The sequence below is a fragment of the Rhinatrema bivittatum genome, chromosome 5 (assembly GCF_901001135.1).
Source record: "Rhinatrema bivittatum chromosome 5, aRhiBiv1.1, whole genome shotgun sequence".
Taxonomy (NCBI): Eukaryota; Metazoa; Chordata; class Amphibia; order Gymnophiona; family Rhinatrematidae; genus Rhinatrema; species Rhinatrema bivittatum.
Window position 1 is genome coordinate 241,396,959 of NC_042619.1, and position 23,084 is coordinate 241,420,042.

The following is a 23,084-nucleotide window of genomic DNA, read 5'->3' on the forward strand; positions in this document are numbered from 1 at the left end:
CAAAGTCAGTATAGCTTTACCCAAGGCAAGTCTTGCCTCACAAATCTTCACTTTTTTGAAGGAGTTAATAAACATGTACATAAAAGAAAACCGGTAGATGTAGTATATTTGGATTTTCAGAAGGCGTTTGACAAAGTTCCTCATGAGAGGCTTCTAGGAAAAGTAAAAAGTCATGGGATAGGTGGCGAAGTCCTTTCATGGATTACAAACTGGCTAAAAGACAGGAAACAGAGAGTATGATTAAATGGACAATTTTCTCAGTGGAAGGGAGTGGGCAGTGGAGTGCCTCAGGGATCTGTATTGGGACCCGTACTTTTCAATATATTTATTAATGATCTAGAAAGAAATACGACGAGTGAGGTAATCAAATTTGCAGATGATACAAAATTGTTCAGAGTAGTTAAATCACAAGCAGATTGTGATAAATTGGAGGAAGACCTGGTGAGACTGGAAAATTGGGCATCCAAATGGCAGATGAAATTTAATGTGGATAAGTGCAAGGTGATGCATATAGGGAAAAATAACCCATGCTATAGTTACACAATGTTAGGGTCCATATTAGGAGCTACCACCCAAGAAAGAGATCTAGGCATCATAGTGGATAACACATTGAAATCATCAGTTCAGTGTGCTGCGGCAGTCAAAAAAGCAAACAGAATGTTGGGAATTATTAGAAAGGGAATGGTGAATAAAATGGAAAATGTCATAATGCCTCTGTAAATTTGAATTGGTTATTTATTCTTTCTGATAATAGAAGGACTAGGGGGCACTCCATGAAGCTAGCCAGCAGCACATTTAAAACAAATCAGAGAAAATTCTTTTTCACTCAACACACAATTAAGCTCTGGAATTTGATACCAGAAGATGCGGTTAGGGCAGTTAATGTAGCTGGGTTTAAAAAAGGTTTGGATAAGTTCCTGGAGGAGAAGTCCATTAACTGCTATTAATCAAGTTTACTTAGGGAATAGCCATTGCTTTTAATTGCATCAGTAGCCTAACTCCCAAAGTTAAGTTCCTAAACCCTTTGAAAATTGACTTCAGTGTTTTTTAGCCAACAGTGTAGAGATGTTTGGAATATGTTTGATACTAAGTTTTGCTTCTCAGCTTGATTCATTCCTTTTTAAAAGGGACAAGCACTGCTTCCCTAAAAGAAACTGATGTGGATGCCTTGCCTGGCATATGCATGTCAGGCTTTCTTCAGCAGTCACTTTTGCACATGGAGTCTGGCAGACAAAGACCCCCATGGATCATCTAGAGCACCCATTTTCCCTACTGTCTACAGTACCAGGGACCCCTGCTTGATCACCAGCTTTATCCTTGCTTCCCCAGCATTAAAGAAAAGTCACACTCTTCACACAGACGTCCACAATGTACAAAAGGGTGAAGAATTCAACAAACCAAAGAAATACAGGCTTCAATAAAACATACCCATCAGGAAAAGAAGAGGGACAGAGTCTGGCTAATCCGGCATCCAATCCTTATATAAGCAGGGAGAAGAAAATTACCCTTTGCACTCTGAGACTACCACAGCGACTGGACTGACTTCTTGAATTGGCTTGTTGCTAAGGGGACAATGTTAGGGAGCGAGAACATCAAATACATATTTAACATGATATTTAACAGAACACTTATATGGGAATTTAAAAAACAACAACATAGCACCAATTTGAAACACTTTTGGGTATCTTTGCCACATCTGGAAAAACTCTGATCTTCATTTCACAAATAATTTCTCCCTATGCTTAAAGAATAGCCTCAGCATCCAGTCTCTGTACGGCGCAAGCAAAAAGTTCACAATCAAAGTTGCTGAGATAAAATTAATTTCTCTGGAACATTTGAAGAAAGCTGTAAGGTGCAAACTATCCGATGAAACTTGGAATAATCCAAACCAATCCCCAGCTTTAAGCTCTTTTTCTTAAGCAGAGGTAAGTAGAAAACCCTGGCGCTTGGCTACAGGTGTAATTTTTTAAATCTACGATAGGTAACAAGCATTTCAATAGCTGAAATGTTATCAGATATAGAAAACACGTGTTTAGACATATTCTCAACATTTTCCAACTTATTATGAAGATAGATATTATCTTTAACTACAAAAAAAATCATCCTGCAGAATTTTAGCCACTTTAATTTCAAATATCCAGTCTCATATTATATTCTGAAAGCCAACTTCATGGGCCAAAATCTTAAAGATAAGAGATTGCAATTGGGCTGAAAGCTGAGAATATTTCCCCGGAAGGGACTTGCCTAGCTCCTCACTGGCCATCCCTATGGCTTCCAGAGTGAAGACCTTGAGTTTCTCCAGAGAAAACAGCAACTGTGCTGGCTCTTCCAACAGCCTTCCTACTGCTGCCAGCCGAATCCGACACCTTTCGACTGCATCCTCCGATTTTTTGTATTATGATTATTATGTATGTTGTTATGTTCATCGCCTAGGCCTTTTTGTATTAGGCGAATCACAAATTTTAATAAATGTAAATGCCAAGGGAAAGGGCAGGCCCCCACAGCATGCCAGAACCAGCTACCAGTGTTTCAACGAGATCTTCCTTCAAGCTCACTGTAATGCTGACATCATCAGCAAACGAGCGATCCTGTGGTGCATGGTCCAAAACACTGGCACCTGGGTCTGCCAGAATCCTTCTTTCCTCCAGGTTGAGAGAAACCTCCATGGCCAGCGAAATCAATGGCTCATTTACCCCCACATCAACTCCTAATGACACCATGCCGCAGGTGTGTCACTGCTCCCAGTCAATTGGGCCAGACATCAGAGCAGACCTGGGATCAACTGGAAAAAAAACCCTAATCTTGCCCTTCCTCTTCACCATTTTATCAAGTAAAGGATTGCAGGGATTTAATCAAAACAAAGCAGTGTTCCAGGAGTTCAGACCACAGGCACAACCATAGATGCCAGTTCTATGGCTGCACCTTCAATATTGAGTGAACTCCATTTTATCCAAGGAGGAGTAATATGTGTTGAGTTTAGCACCCTCAATCATTTTGAAAAGTTAGTTCCTATTAGCACAATCACCATCTTGCTCTGCACCTATGCTTTCTTGATTTCCAGTAGTGTTTTGCCCCCACAACTTCCCCACAGCCTATTCCATACATTCAATACCCTTCACTTTAATTTTCTCACCCTTTTTTCCTTTCCCCTCAAACCTTCTCTGTTTCTGAGTTAGCGTCTCCCATCCTACCACCATGGCAATTCTTTTTCAAAGTATCTATAACTTGGACCAACCCAGGACCTGGTTGCTGTGAGTTCAAGGACGAAAGTGTCCTGCAGGCTTTCACTGTTTGAACAGGAAACCTATGCCAGCGGAAGAGTGGTCTGTATCTACCACAAAGAGCATGAACTTGCACTGTTTGGGCTTGTGTTAAATCCTGCACTGACAGAATGCAGTCACTGCTTGTTAGTGTTTGAGATAGTTGTGGGTGGATCCTTGGGCCGGTGGCAGATGACCACGCCCCCGAGGAAAGATCCGGAGAGGGACCACCGGTCAGGCTCAGAGTATGGAGACAGACACACACTAGTTCTTTTATTAAACAGTATATTGAACCACCAGAGGTGGCAGTAGTGAGCTGGAAGTGCCTGGCTGGGCTGTAGTCCCTCAGATACTGCAACAGCGATCCTGGATAACTGAGCTGTAGAGAAACTGAATATAGTGAGTAGGCAGGGTATGCAGAGTTCAGGAACAGAACCTTGATGGTAACACTCACATAATAGTCTCTTAGAAGCAGCTCAGGAGCTGGAAATGAATTAGGCCCTCGAGGAGCGAGTACCTGGTTCCAGGGAATGCTCTGAGAGAGATGGTAACTCACTAGTCAAAACAAGTCACTGTCTCCTTCTCAAAACAAGCAGCCTTCAACATTGCTTTTGTATATAGTATTTTATTTGTATATTGTTTAATCGTTACCAATCTATCCTCTCTCTTCCTCCTTCTCCCAGTTCTGCTACCCTTGTTAAATGTAACTGCACCTTCGGTCACCACAGTTCCAGTTTGATGTATCTACTGCACTCCTGTTTTATGTAAACCAGCAAGATATGTTGTCATGATTGCCGGTATATAAAAACCTTAAATAAATAAATAAATAAACTAGTGTTGTAGGCAGCGAAGACTTCCTGGCAGAAGTGGTATTCAGTAGCAAGTCCGGGAACGTGGGCCCTCGAGGAGCGAGTACCAGTTCCAGACTGCGACCTGAAAAACAAGAGAGAGAGCGAGGCCCCCGAGGAGCGGGTACCTCTGGTAAAGACCGAGGAGGCAAAGTAGCAAGGTATGCGGAGAGCGAATCCCATCCGCAGCGATACCTGGAGGAAGCTAGGAATCCTTTCCGTTGCTAACTTGATTAGTTAGCGAATTCAGAGACCTTAAGTATCCAGTGAGGATGACGTCATCTCAGGGGGACGTCCCTGAGGTTCGCGCCACTGCTGGTACTTGAGTCAGGGCCGTGCCGCGCGTGCGCACGCCCTCAGGCTTCTGGGAAACATGGCGGATTGCAGCATCTAGCCGGTCCGGGGACGCCGGAGGAGGTCAGCAAGATGACGCCACAGCAGCCAAACTTCCATCAAGCAAAGAGGGAGTCGCCAAAGAGATAAGGTGGGTGTAGTGGAGACGTCGGGCAGCGACGGTCGCAACACTGCTACCTCATTTCTAAGCTGTCTTACAGTAGAGCGGACACTTCAGAAAAGAGTTATGCAGGGAGGTGGTGGGCAGCTGAGCCTCTCTTGGAGCTGTGTAGGTGAGAATGGAAGAGAACAGGAGGACAATGAAGAGTCATTTGGGTTGACTTAGTCTGGCTTGCCTATGCCTCCCAGCAGTCCACATGTCTCTGGTTCCACCCTTCCTTCTGAGAGGCTAGGCTACCACTGGTTCCTGTTCCCAGTCTCCAGAATGCCAAGCAGGCTACTCTGGACCACAGTAAAAGAACAGCAGCAGGAGCAGTGAGTCATGTTACATAGAGACATAGAACAAATGATGGGATGGAGAAGGTGAGCGGTATACCCACTGGTGACAAACCATGAGTCAATGGTAGAGCGCTAAAGATCCTTGTAGAGATGATCAAATCAAAAGGTCAATGAAGATGTTTGTCAAGCATTTCCAACTTTTATTCAAAATGTATAGTAGAACATACCAGCAGATAAAGTCCATATGGCCCATCCAGTTGGCCCATCCATATCTCCTACTCATCTTTATAGTCCCTTGCAGTCCCTAAGTTATCCTCTGTGCCTGTCCCATGTTTTCATGAATTCCAATAGAGTCCTTGTCTCCACCACTTCCAGAAGTACATCTATCATCCTTCATATAAAGAAATATTTTCTTAAATTACTCCTAAGTCTACCACCCCCTTTTATCTTCTTATGCTAGATCCTCCTTTCCATTGAAAGAGACTCGCCTCCTGTGCATTTATTCCTTGGAGGTATTTTAAATGTCTCTCTCATATCTTCCCTATCCCTGCTTTCCTCCAGGGTATATATGCTTAGAATCTTAAGGCTGTCCCCATATGAAATTTATGAAACTAAAATATATAATTTTTATGACCCTGTGTCTTTTGTGTGTCTAGATGCTTGTTTGCAGGTTCTCCAACTTAGCAGAGGAGTAGCCTACTGGTTGGAGCAGTGGGGTTTGAACCACAAAAACCAGGGCTTAACTGCTGTTCCTTGTGATCTTGGGCAATTCTCTTCCCCCTCCATTACCTCACATATTAACTGAAGACCTGATTTACTAAGGCTTTTCTCTCCCATTCTGTGTCTAATTTTATTTTTAATTTTATTTATTTATTTATATTCTGCGTTTTGGCACTTCAGAACAGATTACATTCAGGTACCATAGGTCTATGGGAAAAATGCTTAGTAAATGAGGCCCTTACATTGTAAACCCTCTGAGGAGAGGAAAATATATGCAGTATCTAAATATAATCTGCTCTGAAGTACCTGAAAGACAGAATATAAATATACATATAGAAATGACGGCACAAGAAGAACAAATGGCCCATCCATTCGGTCCAGCAAGCTTTTGCACTTTTTTTTTTTCTCATACTTATCTGTTACTTTTGGTCCTTAGTAACCTTTTGGTTCTAGTTCCCTTCCACCCCCGCCATTAATGTAGAGAGCAGTGTTGGAACTGCATCTAAGTGAAATAGCTTAATTAGTTAGGGGTATTAACCGCCGCAATAAGCAAGCTACATCCATGCTTATTTGTTTACCCAGACTATGTAATTCAGTCCTTGATTGTTGTCTGTATTTAGATCCCTTTTTCTTCATTCCCCCTTGCTGTTAAAGCAGAGAGCTATGCTGGACATGCGTGAAGTATCAGACTTTCTCCCCTGCCGTTGAAGCAGAGAGCTATGCTGGATACGCATTGAAAGTGAAGTATTAGCCTTTCTCCCCTGCCATTGAAGCAGAGAGCTACGCTGAATATGCATTGAAATTGAAGTATCTCTTCCTCCTTCTCCCAGTTCTGCTACCCTTGTTAAATGTAACTGCACCTTCGGTCACCACAGTTCCAGTTTGATGTATCTACTGCACTCCTGTTTTATGTAAACCAGCAAGATATGTTGTCATGATTGCCGGTATATAAAAACCTTAAATAAATAAATAAATAAACTAGTGTTGTAGGCAGCGAAGACTTCCTGGCAGAAGTGGTATTCAGTAGCAAGTCCGGGAACGTGGGCCCTCGAGGAGCGAGTACCAGTTCCAGACTGCGACCTGAAAAACAAGAGAGAGAGCGAGGCCCCCGAGGAGCGGGTACCTCTGGTAAAGAACGAGGAGGCAAAGTAGCAAGGTATGCCATTGATATACATAAATAAATAATGGCAAGGTATGCCATTGATATACATAATGGCAAGGTATGCCATTGATATACATAAATAAATAATGGCAAGGTATGCCATTGATATACATAAATAAATAATCTCTATTAGGAAAACTGTTGAACATTGGTGCACAACAGGCTTTTAAAATTCACCTATTTGTTTATAATGTTAACTGCTCTCTCCTCCTGGTGGCTTGCACATTTGACTGCCTACCCTGCAAGGATCTTCCTCCAGTGGACAAGCAGCTAAATGCACCAGCAATATAAGTTAGTCTCATACTTTCAAATGTATACATTTGGGATAAATAGAAGTTGGAAGATACAAGTTGATGCATTTTTGCTGCCTCTCGCAGACTTCTGCCCTACCTGGTTTTACTTTATTGCAGAAATAGTTTGGAATTCCCTTCCTAACAAAAATGGGACTAATCTCCATGCAATGCAATATGGCAACGGCAAGACTGGATCAGACTCTTTGGGTTGACCTGCGCCAGCTAGCAGTCTAGGGACCTGATTTACTAGAGGCTTTTCCCATAGACACAAAATGGGAGAAACGCCTTAGTGAATCTGGACCCTAGTGAGGTAGGAAGCATCGTGGGAGTGATGTTCTCAGATCCTGGGGGAGAAACTATGATTGCCACTGCAAGGGCAACTTCAGATAGCAGAGAAGGGATCAGACTTTCCTTCATATTCTTATCAAGCAACAGAACTTGCACCGATCAAATAATTGTCTTGGAGAGGTGCGGAAAGAAAAAGAAATGGTGCCATTTGTTTTTATTTGTGATCTCAGGACAGAGTCTTCAGGCAGTGAATTTGACAGCTATTTCCCATTCTCTGCCCTGCCTTAGGATTCTGTATACATCGATCAATTCATTAAATTGGTATAACAACTTTTTTTACCACAAGAGGTCACTGTCAAAATTCTTGTTTTTTATCAGGTTAAAATACTTGGAAATGTATTTATTTATTTATTTAAAGTTGTTTTTTTTTATACCGACATTCGTTAAGAAGACATCACATCGGTTTCCATGTAACAAAAAAGTAGCCAACAGGGCTTTACAATGAAACTGATAAAAGAACTGGGGGGGGGAGGGGAAGGGGGGTTGGAGGAGGGAAACCAAGGTTTTTGCTGTACAAATAGGTAAATGCAAAACATAGTTAAATACAACAGTATAGATTATGTACAATAAAATACAAGAAGGAGTGATTTAAGAAGGGGAGTTTTCGGTCATAGACCTGGAGGGCGAAGGGAGGGGCGGAGAGGGGGGCGGAAAGGTGAAGGAGTATAGGAGAGATAAGAAGAGGGGGCTCAAGTGTAGGCTCGTGTGAACAGCCAGGTCTTGAGGTTCTGTCTGAATTTCTTAGAGCAGGTCTCAAGGCGTAGGTGGGTGGGCATAGAGTTCCATAAGGAGGGTCCAGCTAGGGATAGCGCACGTTGTTTGGTGGCTGTGAGATGGAAGAGTTTGGGGGAAGGTGTGTGAATGGTTGCGGTGTAGGGCGTTCTGGTAGGTCTGGAAGAGGAACGGATGTGTAAAAAGTCTGAGAACCAGACTGGGTTGTGGATGGCTTTGTGTATAAGGGTGAGGGTTTTAAATTGAATTCTGGCTGTGATGGGGAGCCAATGAAGTTGTTTGAGAATAGGTGTGATGTGTTCTTTTCTGCAGGTGCCTGTTAGTACTCGTGCAGCTGCATTTTGAAGCAGCTGCAGGGGGGCAAGGCTGTTCTTCGGGAGACCTAGGAGTAGAGCGTTTGAGTAGTCTATTTTAGATAAAATGAGGGCTTGTAGGACTGTTCTAAAGTCGTTGAGGTGCAGGATAGGTTTAAGTTTTTTGAGGGTGTGTAGTTTATGGTAACAGTCCTTGATGGTGGAGGAGATAAATTTCTGTAGGCTGAATTGAGGGTCAAGTGTGACACCTAGGTCTCTTATGATTTGCGAGAGGACTGGGGGGGGCGAGGGGAGAGCTGGCTGTGGAGGTGGGTAAGGGATTGATGGGTTGAGGTGTAATGATCATAAGTTCAGTTTTGTTATCACCTCAGCTCGAGGCAGTTTTTAAACTTAATTATTAACCTTTGTTAGCTTCCTTCCAGGTGGATGACAGCATGTGGCAGGGTTTATATGTTACCCGAGAGGTGACAAAACTTCCATATATAAGAGCCAAAAACAAAACAAAACAGAATGCACAGTACTGAAAAGACTGAGGAAAATGGGAGAGTCTGAAGTGGATATCCCTCCCCTCCTGTCTCTTTCTCTCAGTCCCTCACCTGATTACCCTTGTCTCCCTCAAACCCCTTCCTTGTCCCCACCAATCTCTCACTCTCACCCCCTTCCTCATCTTAGACAGTCTCTTTTTGTCTCAACACCCCCACCCTTTCCCTATCAGTTTCTCAAGTCTCTCTCAACCCACCTTGTCCCCACCATTCCACCTTACTGTGTTTCCACTCCCGTAGTAGGTAGCAGATATCCTCCAGGCCTATTATAACACTAACTCCTTGCTTTGGCTCACTGAGGCTGATAGCACCACCTCTTCTCCGGTCTTCAAATCATGCGGACCAACAATATTGCCTCATACTCCTCCCTTCAGCCCATGTAGGTTAACACCATCTGCCTGCTTTTCTTGACCTGTGTAGACTGATTAGGCCTTCTCCACTGCCATTCAAAGAGAGGCATGTTCACATGCAGTGAGCTGGTTGTGAAGGATTCATGACATGATTAAAATGAATTGGCTGCCCCAGGTATTGCATTTGTTTTCTAAGACGTCAATAGTCAGCAGGTTAGTTTGGATAAGTTCGGAACCTGACCAGATGTTTTGAATTTTCCGCCCCTCACAGTGCATACATCTTAGGCCGCATAAGTTATGAACTAGCTATAACTTACCCAGATAACAAAAAAAAGGCAGTGTGGAGGCATTCTGGGAGCAGTCCTTCAAGCTCACCAGGCAGCACCAATTATCAGCAGTACCTGGTTATGATGGGCAAGTCTGGTCATGGTGGAGAGCAGTTGAAAAGTTATCCAGATATCTTTAAGCCTATCGAGTTTATTCAGCAGAACTTGTTTCCCACTGAATGCCTAAGCTAAAATTACCCATGTAACTTGCCACTCACCACACCCCTAAATATGGGCTTTCACTTGATTTACCTTCATGGTTTTTTGTTTTGTTTTGTTTTAAATCTTGAACTGTATAATGTTTACTTTCACTCGGAAACATAAACATGAATTGGTTTAAAGACCCTCCAAAGACCAAGGGGACAGAGAGAGGTGAATCTCTCAGATCTTCATTCTTCTTCTCTTCACTTATCTGTGGTCATGTATTATGTTACTATGTCACTATTATTTGGCCTCTTTATTTATAACAAGTTGACTCAGAACATGCTGACCTGTGGCACAGCGTCAGTCCCTCCGTGAGAAGAGGCATTCCATCTGGTACTTCTGTCACAATGGGAAAAAAAACGGTGACATTTTGGTGAAAGTTGGGGCCAGGCCCAGTTAGCTCCTACTTCCCCTTGGTTAGCTTGCCCTGCACTACTTCGAATGTGGCTTCCTTTGGTATAAAGAGAGGTGAAATGGTCACCTTTAGTTATCTTTTCCCAGCTTTTCTCAGAGGGCTCGTCACGGTGTTATTTCCCTCAGATTGCTTTTCGCTCCACTGACCAGCTTTTGTTCTCTCACAAGATAAATCGTCATAGTTTACTAGGTCTTATCTGCTATAGAAGCACCTGACTGTAAATATTCTGGAAAGAAGGAGATGACAGCATATCTATTTGATCAAATAGGAACGCCAATCCTTTAATGTGTGACAAATGGACAGTGAATTGAGAACTTGTTCTACAGTTGAAGACTAGGATCACATTTTTGCCATTGTATGGAAATCTTCTGTTTCCATTAACATCTGAGAAGAACAATTTAGAATTATGTTACTGCTGTCAGGCTTAAGGCCATGAATAAAGCCTCTTCAGATGAGTGTTGGAGCTGTGGGGAAAAGATGACTATAATGCATGTCTTGTTTCATTGTAAAGCAATTTAAAGATTTCTGATCTTAAATTTAGTAACCAGATTTTCCAAATTTTCAGTATTGTACTTATTTTCCAACAGCCTAGTATTGTACTTATTTTCCAACAGCCTAGTTCCACATTCCCTGTTATAATGTAACTTTTTGCTTTCATTCTTAACTGGTTTACCCCCTAGTTTATTGTAAACCGGTACGATAAGACCTGGTCTTGAGCATCGGTATATTAAAAGAATTTAAATAAATAAATAAAGGATCTGAAAATCGTAATTTTTGGCCATATTCCTCCTGATTTAAACCTGTACAGTCAATGTATGCTTATCCAAAAATTGCTGCTAGTGGGGAGAAGGATTAAATTAACCAAAAGTCCTCGCTCCATCATTTGCTGAGTGGGTATAGAGGGTAGGTGGCCTAATGGCCATGGATCTGCTAATAGCAAATAAGAGAGGAGGGTGGCATGCTATGCAGAAGATTTGGGTGCCGGTGATTGGTCCCTTCTATATGAAGAAGCAGTGTGGTTATTACCACCAGTGGAATTTAATACTCTTTTGAGAGTATATATGGCTACATCACATGGAAGGGATGGGAGGGAGGTGATGGATGTTAACATTCCCATCTATTTTTCTTTCTGTGCTAAGACCTTTTCTTTGATTCGCAATCTTCATAGCCTATTGAAATGTTCTGTCTGTTACTTGTAAAAATCAATAAAATTCTGGTTTAAAAAAAAAAATCTTGCTTAGCTGTAAAGAAAGTAAAATGAGACCACAGAAGTGCTGCTGCTAAGAGCTGTCCACAACTTTTTCTTCTTGACAGTTATTACCTTTTGTTTAGTGAAATATGTTCTGCGAGACTTGAAGAAGGGATCTATGTGGTTTCAAAAGCTCACCTACATCAGCATTTTTCCAGAATTAATGCCTTGGTCCAATAAAAGGTACCACAATGTGCAAGGAATTGTTTTCTTGGAGTCCAGTAAGGCTTCCAGCATTCTGTTCTGGGAGAAATCAGGGGGAGGGTGGAGCCAAAGAAGACTTAAGCCACATGGCAGCAACAAATTTTCTGGTGCACCACCAAATTAAGCAGTTGCCCTATAGCCAGTGTGCTTATACCGTATATCTATTTATATACACCTTAATAGATATATATATCTATATAGATATGAGAAATGTGGAGAAGTAGCCTAGTGGCTAGAGCAGTGGGCTACAACCCAGGGGAAGCCAGGGTTCAAATCCTGCTGTCACACCCTTTACCCTCCATTGCCTCAGGTACAAAATAAGATTGTAAGTCCTGTGGGGAGAGGAAAGGAAGTACCTGCATGCAATCTGCTTTGATATGTTCTCTGAAGTGCTGAAAAGTGGAAAATAAAAATCTAAATAAATATGTATATGCCGTGTGTGTATGTACCTACATCTCTGATCTTCATGGCACTGATAATTTTATGAAAAACCAAGAAACCCAACCCCCAAAACATAACTTAAATATATGAACTAGGAATTTTTATTACAAAGATTTCAGTGGAGAAGGCATAACTCTCATAGTATTAGGCTAATCCTTGCACTATTTCTCAGCAACTTCCATAAAGCCTATATATATTTTTATAATCATCGAGCTTATGCCTCCAACCACCTTTGAAATTTAAATTCAGTCTTTGTGAACAAGCGAATTCAGTGAAAAGCCTCCTAAAAAAACCACATTTATCTTGAATGTGAAAGCTTCAATCTCCGAAACCTTGATAGTTTAGAGAAGAGGACTAAACCAATACGGGCAACGTTTCGGAAGCAATCCCTTCCTACATCAGGGAGCAGCCTCTTTCTTTTTATAATCTTGACTTTTCCTCATTCAGAAAGATTTTTTCATTCATTGGAATGTCCTACCTTGGACTTATATTTTTTGATACTGATAATTTTATAACAGCCCACCTGGAGAACGTGCACATGGACTTCAGCCCTAATTTTCAAAGTGAACCTTGAAAACTAATGGCTACATGCAAACCCCTGTGCACACATTTATATCAACTCCGCCTCTTTCAATTACGCACAAAATCACTTTCGCACATATGTTTGCGTGTACCACCCCCATGGTAATTTCCCGAAAGCTGTTTTTCACACACAAATGTTTTTGAAAATGTCCCCTTATATGAGGGTAAAGGTCAAAGGCATTTCCCTTTATAAAGCAGTGCTTTACTTGTCCGCCCAGTACGTGGGCAAACTTATAGGCTTGAGGTCCGTAAATTTACCTGCAGTGAACAGAGTTTAGTTTAATTTATTTACCCAGTGATCCTGAGAGTGGAGTTGAGGAGGGATTTGCACTTACGCGCATACGTTTGCATTTTCAAAGTTAGGCATGGAAATTTTCTCAAAAAACATTTCTGTACAAAAATTAGCAAGGAGTAACTGGGCAGGCAGTTTTGCTGGGGGTCATTTTCAAAGCAGACGTTCCCCCATAAGTTGACTTTGAAAACTTGTGGAACTTGTGCAGGTGTTTCGTTTCAAATGTATGCAGGCAGCTCGCATAAGAAAGCTGGCAAACATGCACATAAATTACAGCAAGTTTCCAAATTATCCCACCAAAACCACCCATGCACAAGTACGCCTGCTGATTTGTGTGCGGAAAGCTTTTGCCAAATCTTTCCTGCATGGGCTTCAAGAAAGCATGGAGGTTATTTTCAAAGAGGTTACACATATAAATGTAACAAACTACCGTAGTAATTTTCACAAGCCATTTATTCAAGTCAAGTGCACTTACAAGCGTAAATCCTATGTACAATTCAATGGCACATATGGTAGCAATTTTCAAAAGCCCACTTCCACGAGTAAAGAGCTATTACATGTGTAAAACCCAGTTTTAAGTGTAAATGCTTTAAAAAATCAGGCCCTATGGACATAAGGCGCCCTCGGATCCCCAGGAGCTCCTCTGCTTAATCTGGGTGTGCTGTAAGTGTGCATGCACAGCAGGGGGGCAATGTGATAACATCTAAAGCAATGGACACAGCTTTGAAAATGACCCTATCTATGTACAGGGGTCTGCTGTGGGCTGAGTTCCATCTTTTTTTCTTAGCGAGTGTGAGTTTTAGCTGAGGAATAAAAAATGACTCAAATTAGATCCTCTCTGCTGGTGCCACCCACAACAACAAAATTATGTTGTTCTGCATGGCACTATTTATATATATATATAAACATGAGGTATAGAAATCTGTGTAAAAGATTTATATCCATGCATACACACACATTACACAAATACATTTTTTTAAACATAATACTAGTACAAAGACATTTTCCGCTATAGATAGTAAAAAAAAAAAAAAAAATTAGTTGTGCTGTTCTCTTTTTCTGCTTCAGTTAATTACCAGTTCCAATCATACTCACGTTTATTGGCCTCCAAGTTTCTTCCATCTACTGACACAGGATCCACATAGTCCCAATAATACTCAAAACTCCAGAAGTAATCCGATGTGTTCGTCAGATTAGCCATTGTAAATCGGCCCAGAACGGGATGCTGAAAACCGTCCTCTGTGTTGCTCTAAACTTAGATGTCCGCAGAAAAAGCTGGCGAAAGACAAATGTCTGTGCCAGGGTCTGGGAGCCTTGTTGCTCAGACCCCCCCACTAACCAGGGCAGTCAGCTAGTGCTAGACTAATCCTACCTCTCCCTGGCTGCTTCTCCCTCCCCCACCCACCCCCCTTTTCTATAGATAAGCATCTAGAGTAAACAGGAGCCAATCCAGTTAGAAAACTCAAGTTTATTTCTGACTCCCTGAGGGACCCAGAGGCTGAGGGTAAAGAAAGGACCATGTAGTGGGATGGTAAATTGCCCATGGGGGTCACTGAGAAAGCCTGGAACTGGGGTACAAGATGATACCATTAGGTAAATAAGGGACAAGGTTGGCGGTCAGGCTGTAGCCTTGAGACACACTGCAGACTGTCAGCTTTTGTTATGTTGTTGTCTAAAAAGCTGAGGAGTTTGAATTTTAACATATTTCAAATATTGCATGGAATAAAAAAACACGATAATGAGGCTGCAAGTGAATGTGAATAAATTAGAGGAAGGAAGCCAAGAAGTGGCAAATGTGATTTAACAAAATAGGACTCATGCACTTTGGAAAGAAAACTAAACTCCATTTCACTGAAACAATCTACCATAAATCAGCCAAGAGGCCTGCTGACAACAGGACCGCGGTCTATGCAAAGTGGGATTCTTCTCTTTTCTTGTGTCTCAGTTCATTCTTCAGCTGATTGGATCTTTTATATTATTTCTGGTTTCACTGTCAGGTGACATATAAATGCTGTACACTAACAACTAAGTAAAATGGCAATCAAGTGTCAGTTGGTGGCTGGCAAAACATGGAGAGTCCTCATACATTTGGGATGGCAATTAACAGTATGGAAATAACATGATATTACTGTCATACAGGTGGCAATTTTCATAAGTTTACCCTGAATGTTGGTATATAAAAATCAATCAATCAATCAATCAATCAATTAATTAAGTAATAAACAAACATTTGAAAACTGCCCTGCCTCCCACGAATATGGGTAAAAGTAGGCCTGCTTATTTTTATTTGTGCTGAAAAATGCAGAACCAGTAAACTCCAGGGGGAGGAGGAATAGCCTAGTGGTTAGAGCAGTGGGCTACTAACAAGGAGACCAGCGTTCAAGTCCCACTGTTGTTCCTTGTGACCTTGGGCAAGGCACTTTATCCTCCATTGGCTCAGGTATAAACTTAGATTGTAAGCCCTCTGGGGATAGGGAAATACCTACAGTACCTGAATGTAAACCAATGTGATATCTCAGATCACATGCAGTATATAAAAAATAAATAAATAAACATTTGAAAACTGCCCTGCCTCCCATGAATATGGGTAAAAGTAGGCCTGCTTATTTTTATTTGTGCTGAAAAACGGCAGAACCAGTAAACTCCACAGCGGGGGGGGGGGGGGGGGAGAAGGACGGTTCATTTTGAAAAAGCTAATTTGCATACCGTAAACGGTGTTTCCAGAGATAGCAGGATGAATTAGCCATGCTGTCTTGGGAACATCCTCCGGATGGCGCAAGATGGAGCTTCTAATATCTGTTATAGCCGCACGCGTCTTCCCGCGCGGTAGAGCACCCTCTCCCTCAGTCTGTATCCTAGCAGAAGGAAAAGGTCATTAGTGGGCTCTTGTGCGGCTGTCCATGGAGGAGGGTGGGTCAGCATGGCACCATTTGATAGCAGGGCTGAATTAGCCATGCTGTCATGGGAGTCCCCAGCACCCAGGTTGTGCTATGAGGGGCATTGTTCTGCCATGCCTGGATCGCACTCTAGCTCAACCCGTCCTGCATGAAGTACTGTAGCACCACTCTTCCCAGCTTTGCATCCGCAGACGCCTGTTGGTCTAGGCAGTAATGGGATGTGAAAGTGTACAAGGACAATCAAGTAGCGGTCCTGCAAATATCCAAGAGCGGCACGTGTCGTAAGTGTGCTATGGAGGCAGCGACTGCTCGTAGCTGATGAGCATTTGGCTTCCCTGGCAACATGGTTTTCCTCTTTGAGTAGCAGAATTGGATACACTGTGAAATCCAACTATTGATAGTCCTTTTTGCCACTGGGAGGCTAGAGGCATTATGGTTAAAGGTGCCGAACAACTGAGACATTATATTGTCTGAATGTGTCCTTCTCTTGTAATAGGCCAATGCTCTCCCAGGCTTGGGAAAAAATATTGGCAAGTCAATGGCTTGATTGATATGAAAGGCTGAAATCACCTTTGGTAAAAAGGACAGGTGAGTTCTCAAGAACACTTTGTGGTGATAGAATTGCAGGTATGGGGGATAATGCACTAACGCCTGAAGTTCCCTGCCTCGTCTGGCGGACATGATAGCCACCAGGAAGACCACCTTCCAAGTTAGGAATTTCATGTTTGAGGAATCCATTGGCTCAAATGGAGGTAGCATAAGTTGTTCCAAAACGAGGTTAAGATCCCATGCCACCAGTGGTTTTGACGTTGGGGCCAGAGATGCCACAGACCTCTGATGAATCGAGTGACTGATGGGTGACTCGAGATAGGATGTCCTTGGTGTGGCCTGTGATAAGCCACTATGGCACTAATGTGGACTTGTACGGAGGTCGTCGCTAGACCGGCTCGGTAAAGCATGTGTAAATAGTTGAGCAGGCTTTCTGGTGGGCAGGCGAATGGGTCTAGGTGACGCTCTGTATACCAGGTAGAGTATCTTTTCACTTAAATAGGTAGTTGCATCTGGTGGAAGGCTTCAGGGAGGGAGATACCCTGCTCTCTCAGTAATGTCCATTCAACCTCCAGGCAGTCAGATGAAAAGAGTCCTGCATGGGATGTAGGATGGATCCCCCTTCCTGGGTCAATAGGTTCACCTGCTGACCCAAGCTGACCCAAGCAAATCACAGAACATATAGAAAGACATGGTTTAATGGAACAAAGTCAGCATGGCTTTACCCAGGGCAAGTCTTGCCTCACAAATCTGCTTCACTTTTTTGAAGGAGTTAATAAACATGTGGATAAAGGTGAACCGGTAGATATAGTATACTTGGATTTTCAGAAGGCGTTTGACAAAGTTCCTCATGAGAGGCTTCTAGGAAAAGTAAAAAGTCATGGGATAGGTGGCGATGTCCTTTTGTGGATTGCAAACTGGCTAAAAGACAGGAAACAGAGAGTAGGATTAAATGGGCAATTTTCTCAGTGGAAGGGAGTAGTCAGTGGAGTGCCTCAGGGATCTGTATTGGGACCCTTACTGTTCAATATATTTATAAATGATCTGGAAAGAAATACGACGAGTGAGATAATCAAATTTGCAGATGACACAAAATTGTTCAGAGTAGTTAAATCACAAGCAGATTGTGATAAATTGCAGGAAGACCTTGTGAGACTGGAAAATTGGGCATCCAAATGGCAGATGAAATTTAATGTGGATAAGTGCAAGGTGATGCATATAGGGAAAAATAACCCATGCTATAATTACACGATGTTGGGTTCCATATTAGGTGCTACAACCCAAGAAAGAGATCTAGGTGTCATAGTGGATAACACATTGAAATCGTCGGTTCAGTGTGCTGCGGCAGTCAAAAAAGCAAACAGAATGTTGGGAATTATTAGAAAAGGAATGATGAATAAAACGGAAAATGTCATAATGCCTCTGTATCGCTCCATGGTGAGACCGCACCTTGAATACTGTGTACAATTCTGGTCGCCGCATCTCAAAAAAGATATAATTGCGATGGAGAAAGTACAGAGAAGGGCTACCAAAATGATAAGGGGAATGGAACAACTCCCCTATGAGGAAAGACTAAAGAGGTTAGGACTTTTCAGCTTGGAGAAGAGACGACTGAGGGGGGATATGATAGAGGTGTTTAAAATCATGAGAGGTCTAGAACGGGTAGATGTGAATCGGTTATTTACTCTTTCGGATAGTAGAAAGACTAGGGGACACTCCATGAAGTTAGCATGGGGCACATTTAAAACTAATCGGAGAAAGTTCTTTTTTACTCAACGCACAATTAAACTCTGGAATTTGTTGCCAGAGAATGTGGTTCGTGCAGTTAGTATAGCTGTGTTTAAAAAAGGATTGGATAAGTTCTTGGAGGAGAAGTCCATTACCTGCTATTAAGTTCACTTAGAGAATAGCCACTGCCATTAGCAATGGTTACATGGAATAGACTTAGTTTTTGGGTACTTGCCAGGTTCTTATGGCCTGGATTGGCCACTGTTGGAAACAGGATGCTGGGCTTGATGGACCCTTGGTCTGACCCAGTATGGCATTTTCTTATGTTCTTATGTCTGATTGACAGGCGGACTAGGTAAGCATACCAGGGTTATCTGGGTCAAGCCAGGGCAATGAGTATCAAGTCGGCTAAGTCATGTATGCATTTCTGTATGATACGTGTGAGTAGCGAAACTGTAGGATATGCATACAGCCATCAACCAAGGAACTAGGAACTAGGAAAGCCATCAACCAAGGAACTAGGAAGGCATCCTGCGCTGTTCTTAGTGCACTTGGGAATACCAAACAGAATTTGGGAACTTTCTGGTTCTGCTCTGTGGCAAAAAGGTCCATGATTGGAGTTCCCCACTGGGCGAAGAATTCATTGGCCACTAGTTGGTTGAGTGACCATTCATGAGGGTGAAACACTCGGCTCAGCCTGTCCGCCCGCTTGTTCTCCATCCCCGGTAGGTAGGTAACCTGTAGGTGCACTTGGAAATACCAAACAGAATTTGGGAACTTTCTGGTTTTGCTCTGTGGCAAAAAAGTCCAGGATTGGAGTTCCCCACTGGGCGAAGAATTCATTGGCCACTAGTTGGCTGAGTGACCATTCGTGAGGGTGAAACACTCGGCTCAGCCTGTTCGCCCGCTTGTTCTCCATCCCCGATAGGTAGGTAGCCTGTAGTGTGACAGAGTGGCGGTTTGCTCATTCCAGAATGAGCACCGCTTCCCTGCAGAGCATCCAAGAACCTGACCTTCCTTCTTTATGTAGAACGGCTTCAACGGCAAGGGAGGAAGACTGATACTTCACGCATATCCAGTATAGCTCTCTGCTTCAATGGCAGGGGGGAATGAAGAAAAGTGGATCTATATACAGACAACAACCAACAAGGACTGAATTACATAGACTGGGTAAACAAGCATGGGTGTAGCTTGCTTATTGCAGCGGTTACTATCCCTAACTAATTAAGCTAGATATCCACTTAGATGCAGTTCCAACACTGCTTTCTGCATTATGGTGGGGTGGAAGGCATACAGAACCAAAAGGTTACTAAGGGCCAAGAGTAACAGATAAATATGAGAGAAGAGAAAAAAAAAAAAAGAGTGCGAAGGCTTGCTAGGCAGACTGGATGGGCCGTTTGGTCTTCTTCTGCCGTCATTTCTATGTTTCTATTGCCACTTGATTGTGTGTACCATGACCCTTCTGCCTGTGAGATGATGGGCAAAGGTCTGGAGAGTGTACCGTATCGCTCTCAGTTCTAACAGAGTGATTTGTAGGACTGTTCCAGGAGTGACCACTTGCCCTGTGTTTGAAAGTGGTCTAGATGCGCTCCCCATCCCTTGTGGGAGGCATTCGTAGTGTGGATTGTGTTGTGGGGTAGTGGGCAGAATAAGGAACCCCTGATTAGGGTTCATGGTTTCAGCCACCATGCTAGATCTCATCCCATGTCTTGCGTGAGTGAAATGGTTTGAGTCAAGGGGTGACTGAAATGGGACCCCTGAAATTTGAGCCCCCATTGGAGTCTGCACATGTGCAGCCAAGTGTGAGTCACTGTATGTATCGCTGCTGCCATGTGGCCTGGTACAGTCAAGACCTGACGGGCCAAGGGCCATTGGGTGCACCAAAGTTCAGTCGCAAGCCAGCAGAACTCCAGCACCCTCTCTCTGGGTATGAACGCCCTCCCTATCGAGGTGTTGAGCCATGCACCAATGAACTGGATGGTTCGTGAAGGCTGGAGACTAGACTTCTCATAATTGATGATGAGACCGAGATCCTGCAGGGAGGTTATTGTCATGGAGAGGTGTTCTCGGAGGGTTTGCGCATTCGAAGCCACTATCAGCCAGTCGTCCAGGTAGGGGAATAATTGGATTCCTTTCTTTCTAAGTTGGGCCACCACCACTGCCAGGCACTTGTTGAATACTTTGGGGCTGCTGAGAGGTCAAAGGGGAGCACCTTGTACTGGTAGTGCTACCCAATGAATTGGAAGCAGAGGTATCGCCATGACGTGTGATGCATCAGAATGTGAAAATAGGCATCCTTGAGGTCCAGGGAGCAGATCCAGTCATTGGGTTGTAGGAAGGGGAGAATTGTCTTGTGGGAAACCATCTTGAATTTTTCTTTCACAAGGAATTTGTTCAGCTCTCATAAATCCAGAATAGGACGCAGTCCTCCTGACTTCTTGGGAATTAGGAAGTAGGGGGAATAGAATCCCATATTCCAGCTGGTTTTGTCCAGTTTCTGAACACACCCCCCCCCCCTGCCTGCAGAGCCAAGATTTCAGCATCCAGCTCCTGGAGGTCACCCTGGGCTATGCGAGTGGTCGGGTGTTTGGGAAGAGGTGGTAGGGACTTGATCTTCAGTTGGTAACCGTTCCAGACGATTTCCAGTACCCAATGATCTGTTGTGATCTCTGACCAGGAGTGGTAGAAAAGCAATATCCTTCCTCCAATGGTGCATGGTGACGGAGGCCCTGCAATGTTCAAAAACTCGGCAAGGCCTTGGGGTTGGTTGGAGGCTGCTGCCTTTGTTGGCATTGGGTTCTGGGCCTGCTATGCTGCTGTTGCTGTGGCTGTGATTGTTGCCTAGGCTGTGGGAGGGGTGGAAGTCTGTACTGAGGTTACAGGTGGCATGGTCTCCATTGATATCCCTGTCTGCGGTAGTAGAAGCGGCGATTAAATGCAGACGGTTCCAATGGGGTAGTTAGAGACTGGACTGCAAGACTGTTCCTTCAGTTGCAAAATCGTCTCCTGAAGGCGACTACCAAACAGGTTGTCCCTTTTACAGGGAAGGTTCACGAATTTCTCATGGACATCTTCCCATATTGCATTAGCCCGTAGCAAGACCAAACGTCTCGCTGCTATTACTGATGACCAAGATGAGGCTTCGAAGGCTTTGTATATTGTCTGCAAGAGGTGGCGCAGACCCTCCTCCATGTCCTGGTTGGGCTGTGTGGGGGGGAGGGGGGACAGAAGTAGGAGAATCTGGAAGTAGGCTCTTTAAGGTCTGTAGGGACTCATAGAGGTACTGAGTTATGTAGAACTGATGTAGGATCTTCTGGCGAATTCGTCAAGGTACTGGTTTGTCCTTGCCAGGCAGAGTGCTGGAGTGAAGATGTGTCTTCTTAGCCTGCTTCATGGCAGACTCTACCACTATTGATGCATGTAGCAGTTGTGGTGGAGTGTAGTAAGGTGACTGTCGCATCCGAAATTTGAGATCGGTTTTCCTTGAGGCCAGTGTTAATGCAAAGGGCATTTCCCAGGACTTCTCTAGAACTGAATCCAATACCCGATGTGGCGGGAGAGCTGTAAGCTCTGCAGGCATTTTGAAAATCTTCAGGATGCCTAGTGTCTCCGTCCTAGGATCTTGAAGTTTGCATGTCTCAATATTCAGCGCAGCCCGGACCTTCTCAATGAATTTTGGGTAAGATAGATCCTCCGGAGGAGAATAAGGCTCCGGGGGTTTCGTCTGCTGGGTCAGAGGGAATGCCAGTGAACAACCCCAGTGACAAAGGCGGCATGTCCTGCAGCAATGATAACTGTGGCGCAAATTGTGGCGAGGAGGACATCCCACCTTCCGCTGGAGAATCCGCTGACAGTTCTCCTCTTGGGGACAGATGCGGGGAGTGTGGCGATGGAGGTGAGTTCTCCACAGGAGGCAGTCATGGCAAGCGGGGGCTCGGAAGTGAGCGGGGGCTCACTGACTGGAGGGAGATGAACAGCCAGTGAGAGCGGCAGAGATTTGGGAGATAGCCTTTTCAGCTATGTCTGACATGTGGCAGGCATGGAGGTGACTGATCATGCTTGCAAACATTTTTGCTCACCACTGCCAGTAATATGTCCGAGTCATGCTCCTTATGGCGTTGAGGCTGAGGACCTTCATCACTCACTGTTCTCATCTTCTTGTGCAGAGATTCTTGCAAGGACGAGGAATCTCGTTTTCTCTTGGAGACAGATGAAAGGTCTGAGAAGACCTGTAGGGATGAAGAAGAAGAGTCGGAGTCTGGGACATCCAAATGTGAGGAGATGTCCACAAACTGTGACTTTGAGCTGGAGAAGACTTGCAGAGAGTCTCTGTTGTCCCTACGTGATTCTCCCCCCCACTAGAGATTGTCGTTGAGCCGCGTGGGCATGAGGGGGTTGCCCTGGATCCCTTTCAGCCTATATTGTGGTATGGGTGCTATCCTTCTGGTTCTGACCCGACTCAGACGTGTCGGTGCATCGATGTTTGTTCGCCCCCTTCCACCGGTCAACGCACTGGCCTCCTGATACATGCATGGGCAATGCATACATCGACTTCGACGAGGGCATCCATGCTTCCTGTGCAGAGGAGTGCATTGATGAATGCATCGACAATGTTTTTGCTCGGGTGGCATCGGACTGTCTGGGTGGAAATGTCTTCGACACCGAGGCGTGTGCGTCGGGTCGATGCTCCGGGCGATGCTTCGGCACCGGAGTACGCCCTTTGGACCGGGACGGGTTGTGGTGCCCATGCTTGGGTCACAACCCCACGAAAGTCCATTTCTCAGGCCTTGATGGTCCCAAAGATGATGGCCTCTTTTTCTTTGACGGATGTTTGGG

At 43.9% G+C, this 23,084-nt stretch overlaps 1 protein-coding gene across 1 annotated transcript in view; it reads right to left on the minus strand.

The window, feature by feature from the left end:
* Positions 1–14,411, minus strand: part of MRAP (melanocortin 2 receptor accessory protein) — a 30,952-nt gene extending 16,541 nt beyond the window's left edge. Inside the window, exon 1 of the mRNA XM_029603593.1 lies at positions 14,170–14,411. Within this exon, the coding sequence (XP_029459453.1) occupies positions 14,170–14,275 (106 nt within the window). The 5' untranslated portion in view covers positions 14,276–14,411. The remainder of the gene's footprint in view (positions 1–14,169) is intronic.
* Positions 14,412–23,084: the final 8,673 nt, after the last annotated feature.